The sequence below is a fragment of the Triticum dicoccoides genome, chromosome 4B (assembly GCF_002162155.2).
Source record: "Triticum dicoccoides isolate Atlit2015 ecotype Zavitan chromosome 4B, WEW_v2.0, whole genome shotgun sequence".
NCBI lineage: Eukaryota > Viridiplantae > Streptophyta > Magnoliopsida > Poales > Poaceae > Triticum > Triticum dicoccoides.
In genome coordinates, this window is record NC_041387.1 from 113,238,660 (window position 1) to 113,244,591 (window position 5,932).

The 5,932-nt window shown below is 51.2% G+C and overlaps 1 protein-coding gene across 1 annotated transcript; it reads left to right on the plus strand.

The window, feature by feature from the left end:
• The first annotated feature begins 228 nt into the window (after positions 1 to 228).
• Positions 229 to 5,618, plus strand: LOC119295344 (probable cysteine desulfurase). Its single transcript, XM_037573757.1, has 4 exons — positions 229 to 507; positions 604 to 1,111; positions 4,327 to 4,960; positions 5,082 to 5,618. Exons 1-4 carry the CDS (start codon positions 243 to 245, stop codon positions 5,466 to 5,468), a joined length of 1,794 nt encoding a protein of 597 aa, XP_037429654.1. The 5' UTR covers positions 229 to 242; the 3' UTR covers positions 5,469 to 5,618.
• The last annotated feature ends 314 nt before the right edge of the window (positions 5,619 to 5,932 follow it).

Sequence of the window (5,932 nt, forward strand, 5' to 3'; positions counted from 1 at the left end):
ATGTGAACATAAACTTGGACACGTACGTGTAGCAAAAGACTGCAAGCTACATAATTGCACGGAGCCATGCGCTCATGCCCATGCAAAGGTTAGATAAGCTCACAAGACAAAAGAAAAAATAATACAATATATCCTGTAATTTATACACGAGTATATACACGCCTCCGTTGGGTAACGTTTTGTAGAGCATTTGCATTTTGCAAGCAAGCAACTTAGTTAGCATGCCGTCCCTTCGAGCGGCCATGGCGGACGGCGCCGACCGCGTCGAGGCCACGACGATCGGCAACGACAAGGAGACCCTGCTGAGCCTGCTCCGCGCCAAGTCGGAGCGGAGCGCCGAGGCGGAGGAGAAGGTGGAGTGGGTGCGATCGCAGATGGTCGGCCACGACGCCGAGTTCGACACGCCGTTCGGCCGCCGCGCCCTCGTCTACGCCGACCACACCGCCTCCGGGCGCGGCCTCCGCTACATCGAGGACTACATCCTCACACAAGTCCTCCCCTTCTACGGTCAGCTCGATCAGCACTAATACTTTGCATGTGGATCTAGCACGCAAGAGAGAGTGCGGGAATGATTGACACGATCGACGTGCGTGTGATGTATAGGGAACACGCACACGGAGGACAGCTACGTCGGGAGCAGGACGACGAAGATGGTGAGGACGGCGGCAAGCTACATCAAGCGGTGCATGGGCGCCGGTGCCGACGACGCGCTGATCTTCTGCGGGTCCGGCGCCACGGCGGCGGTGAAGCGCCTGCAGGAGGTGATGGGGATGGCCGCGCCGCCGGGGCCGCTTCTGCGGGCGCGGCTGCTCGCGCAGCTGCGCGCGGAGGAGCGGTGGGTGGTCTTCGTGGGACCCTACGAGCAACACTCGAACCTGCTGTCGTGGCGGCAGAGCCTGGCGGACGTCGTGGAGGTCGGCGCCGGCGACGACGGGCTCGTCGACCTCGCCGCGCTCCGGCGCGCGCTGGGCTCCCCCGAGTACGCGAAGCGGCCCATGCTGGGGTCATTCTCGGCGTGCAGCAACGCCACCGGCATCGTCACCGATACCCGAGCGATCGCGCGCGTTCTGCACCAGCATGGGGCTTTCGCCTGCTTCGACTTTGCCGCGAGGTACGTCCACGTAGCCAATCCCAATGTTTTAGTCTTGTATATTGTGCACCAACACCATGATCGACCGAACATGTTGCGTTGGACTCACATTATTTGGAAACAATGTACTTTTTTGCGGTAATAACGTTCATTAGGCTAGTGTTTTTAGTACGGATATTCGCAAAATGACGCCTACATGTTATCAAGCTCGACCCAACCTACCGTCCATTACATCTAACAAGTTTCATCTATAGATACCAGAATTTTGGATATTACTCCCTCTATTTCAAAATAGATGACTCAACTTTGTATTAACTTTATATTAAATTTAATATAAAGTTGAGTCATTTATTTTAAAACGGAGGGAGTACATATTTTCGGAAAAAAATGGATACTGGTACATAAAACTGAGTTCGTATTTGCATTTCTCCCGTTTTCGTGTACACGTACTGCCATTGCTATCTATCACCCGGTGCTCCCCTTTGACGGTCCAGTAAATACACGGCGTTCTCCCGGTCAGAAGTCCTACCAGTGGATTAATTAAATATGATCGGCAATACCAATTCCAACAGAAAACCTACCAATGCGCGTTTCCTCTAGATCAGATTTCCACCGCGCTTTGACATCGCAACCCGCGCAACCACGAGAAATTTGTCCGTTGCCACACTCCACCTGCTCTGCTGGATGCAGCCATGCCGGTCAGCGCTGCGCCAATTAATATAGCAGCCCTGCTGCATGATGAGTTATCGGTCGCCACTTTGACTTGGCTGATGCGGTTACTCGTGTCAAGCAATTGCACGCCAGAACAGTGTAAACTACAAGCGAACATTGACTCGAGAACGTACCGCGCACATTATCCTGTAGCAAAAACAAATCATGTCCTTGTTGATCTTGCTGATCTTCTCTCCGGCCGGTCCCTCTCAGCATGGAAGTGGTCTGTCTTAATGCCTCGCTCAATGTTTCTCTATTAGTGCATGATCACAGCAAGTCTGGCTAGACAACGAAGGGCATTGACCTGGACAAGTCGTAGCGCATCTCCAATTGTGATGAAACTTCGTATCACCACACGCAAGACTTCAGTTCTGTCGTTCACAGAAAATACTTAATACTCTGGGACCTTTTACAATATAGTAGGAGCCATACCCGGGTATATTTGTTCCAAAATGCCCCCGAATTAAATTTACTGCTCCCACATTCCCGGAAATAGATTCTCAAAGTTCTTCGCAAGTCAATTTCTCTGAAGTTTGACCAAAGATTGTAGAAAAGGTAACACCAGTTACTACATCGAATCAATATACTTATGTTTGACCAAGATTATAAAAAATAAGAACATTTACCACATCAAATAATTATACTTTCAATACATATTTCATGATGAATCAATTCATATTTTCTCACAAAAAAAAAGAATCAATTCATATTGAATTGGTAATATAGGTGTTGATATCTTTTTTCATGAATATCGTCAACCTCAGTGTTGTTGGGTATGCATGAACAATAGTAGTTTTGGAAACACACTGGTTTAGAAAGTGAGTGATGCCAGAGAATACTTTGAGGAGTCGAGAGTTGAGACACACCTTTTCCCCTGTCACTCAGTGTTGCGTGAACCGCCACCTTGGTTTCCTATATGTATTGCGGATCCGAGGAGTTGAGATTTAGGTCTTCCGAAGGCTACAAGCTTGAAGCTAGTTCCGATGTCAGGACTTAGCTCGAAGGTAGTTATGAAGGTAATACCTAACCCAAAACTTGTTCCGATAACACCTAGCCCGAAGCTAGTTTCAAAGGCAACAAATCACAAAAATCGCTTGCAATAATGAGATAGAGGTTATACCACTCACACATCGGATTGGAGCATGGCACGAGCTTCAGATCGGTGGGATAGAAGATTTTTTTTTTTTTTGAAAAGGAGGATATACCCCCAGACTCTGCATCTGGGTGATGCATGCAGCCATTTTAGGTGGGATAGAAGATGGAAGCAGGATGATAAAATTCCCTAAACATTTGACCGATTCGAACCACGAGAACAAACCCACGAAATGAGCAACACACCATTTGGGGATTCAGAGTCCCTTTGTCAACCGACACTCGGACACTGAAATAACAACAAAGATGAGGGTACACGCTAACAATGCGCGAGGAAACAATGTATCGCGATGTGATCATCTATCATTTGAAAAACAACATGTGATGGTTTGCTGTTACCATAGTCTTCATGATACCATAGTCTTCATGAGGCGATTGCCAACCTCTGTCCTCCCGCAGAAAAGAAGAAGATTGCCAACCTCTGTCGACTCTTAATTATGTATCTTTGCTTTCATGCCATCACGAGGGGTCAAGCTTTTGTCCAAATGCGAACCTTCGCCATAGCCGCCGACATCGTCTTCCAAATCCTATATAGTGAAGGGCGATGTGTATGGATCCACCAGAATAATTACTCATAGGGTGGCGAAGTTCAGAAATGGAGCTACACGACCAAAGTTGGGTGGGTTAGTACAAAGGAAGGCTGGCTACTTTCTCCTCGTGGCTCAGTTTCTCTCAATACCACACTATGTTTCCTATGGCCTAGGCTAGCCGTGGCCCATTTTCCTAACACGTAGCTCCGTCAGTGGTAAAGTTGTCGGGGCTTGATTGCATTCACTAAGATTTAAATCTTATTCTTCGTGCTTTAAACAAGCATGTGTGTTTTATTACGAGTTTTTTTAGATTCATATATGAATTTGTCCCCATGGTATTTTAGAACATTATAGAGCTACTAGATCACCGAAAAGTCCCCTCACGTATTTAAACTCCTCATCCGTCTGATGGGGACTCTCTCTCAACGAGATGAAAGATTTCTTGCACGGTTTTGTACGAGAGAAAGCCGTCCAATGTGCAGCTGCTTCCTGCACCTGGCCGATCGGGTCGGGCAGTCTGACAAGAAATATCGCTGGTCGTGTTGGTGGTACAATGAATGTGTGTTTTGTGCACTCCACCTGTTGTTATCGGAGAAAAAGGACGACCGGCCCCTCGGCTCGATTGCCTTCACCCATGCATTCATCAACTTACTGTTAGCAATTAATACAGCGACCACGCTTTCGAAAAGAAAATTTAATACAGCGACCACGCGTACGTAGTACCAGCAAAGAGAATTATTTGTAGTGCCGTACGTGCACGTAACGTGTCTGTCTAGCTCCGTGAAATGGTGTGACACATTCCTGTGTGGTGCGTGCATGGCGTTGACATTGCGTACGGTGCAGCGGGCCCTACGTGGAGATCGACATGAGGTCGGGCGACATGGACGGCTACGACGCGGTGTTCCTCAGCCCGCACAAGTTCCCCGGCGGCCCCGGCACGCCGGGCCTCCTGCTCATGAACCGCTCCCTCTACCGCCTCGCCTCGCTGCCGCCCACCACGTGCGGCGGCGGCACCGTCGCCTACGTCAACGGCCGCAGCGAGGACGACACGGTGTACCTCGACGACGTGGAGGAGCGCGAGGACGCCGGCACGCCGCCCATCACGCAGAAGGTGCGCGCCTCGCTCGCGTTCTGGGTCAAGGAGCACGTCGGGCTCGGCGCCATCGCGCTCCGCGAGCGCGTCCACGCCGACGCGGCCATGCGGTGGCTCCTGTCCAACCCCGCCGTCAAGGTGCTCGGCAGCGTCGAGGCGCGCCGCCTGCCGATATTCTCGTTCCTCGTCTACCCCGGCGGCGACACGACGCTGGGGAGGAGGAGGCGACGGCTGCCCCTCCACGGGCGGTTCGTCGCCAAGCTCATGAACGATCTGTTCGGCATCCAGGCCAGGGGCGGCTGCAGCTGCGCGAGCCCGTACGGGCACGCCCTCCTCGGCGTCGGCGAGGAGCTCTCCCTTCGGATCCGCTCCGCCATTCTTAAGGTAGGTACTAAAGAAACATCTCTTAGAATCACCTGGTATTATATCATTCGAAACACACAACTTTGTACTGTACGTTTTACTACCGGTTGACAAATTTGACTGAACTTGTTTCTTCCTCTAGGGCTATCACGGTGTGAAGCCGGGATGGACGAGGGTGAGCTTCGCCTACTACCTCCCACCGGAGGAGTTCCGGTTCATCCTCGCCGCCATCGACTTCGTCGCGGCGCACGGCCACCGGTTTCTGCCGCTCTACAATTTCGACTGGGCCACCGGCAACTGGACCTTCCGGCGCCGTGCGGTCAAGCACCACCTCATGATGGAGGAGCTGCTGCATGGTCATGGTAGCTCTAACACGAAGATGAAGGGGAACAAGACTGCTGGCGACAGCGACAAGTTCGAGAGCTACCTGGAGTTTGCCACCAAGATCGCGCTGTCGCTGCCGGAGACGTGTGACGAGCAGCAGGTTCCCGAAGGAATCGACCCTAGCATTGTACTTTTTCGAGTGTGAGACATGTAAAGTTTCATGATTTTGTAAATGAGATATGGTACGGTCATGCCCGTTAACTTCAGAAAATATATGTATAGTTTCATGATTTTGTAAATGAGATATGGTACTGTCATGCCCGTTAACTTCAGAAAATATATGTATAACGATAATGTCAGCTCAGCTATCTCCGCCCGATCAGTGTTACCTATTTTTTTAAGGGGTTGTTGTGACCTAATCGTTTTTATATTTCTTTATAGAGGGAGTATACACTAGCAGGCGAAAGCACGGCGGCACCGTTACCCATCAAGAAGCCTGAACACGGATAGTGGCCACCCGCTCTTGCTCCCGCTCCCTACTTCTAGGGTTCCCCCGCCGCCGCCCTGGCCTCCTCTCGCCGCCACCGGGCGCACTCCCCGGCCCGTCCCACCCCCTCCCCACTTCTCCGGGCCCCGTTCGCTCGTCCCCCCCCCCTCTCCCACACGGCG

Excerpts from the sequence above, each read along its gene's own strand:
- LOC119295344 (XM_037573757.1), top strand. The coding sequence starts at position 243 with ATGGCGGACGGCGCCGACCGCGTCGAGGCCACGACGATCGGCAACGAC. Across the intron at positions 508-603 it reads ACAAGTCCTCCCCTTCTACG|GGAACACGCACACGGAGGAC; the intron begins GTCAGCTCGATC and ends TGTGATGTATAG. Across the intron at positions 1,112-4,326 it reads TGCTTCGACTTTGCCGCGAG|CGGGCCCTACGTGGAGATCG; the intron begins GTACGTCCACGT and ends CGTACGGTGCAG.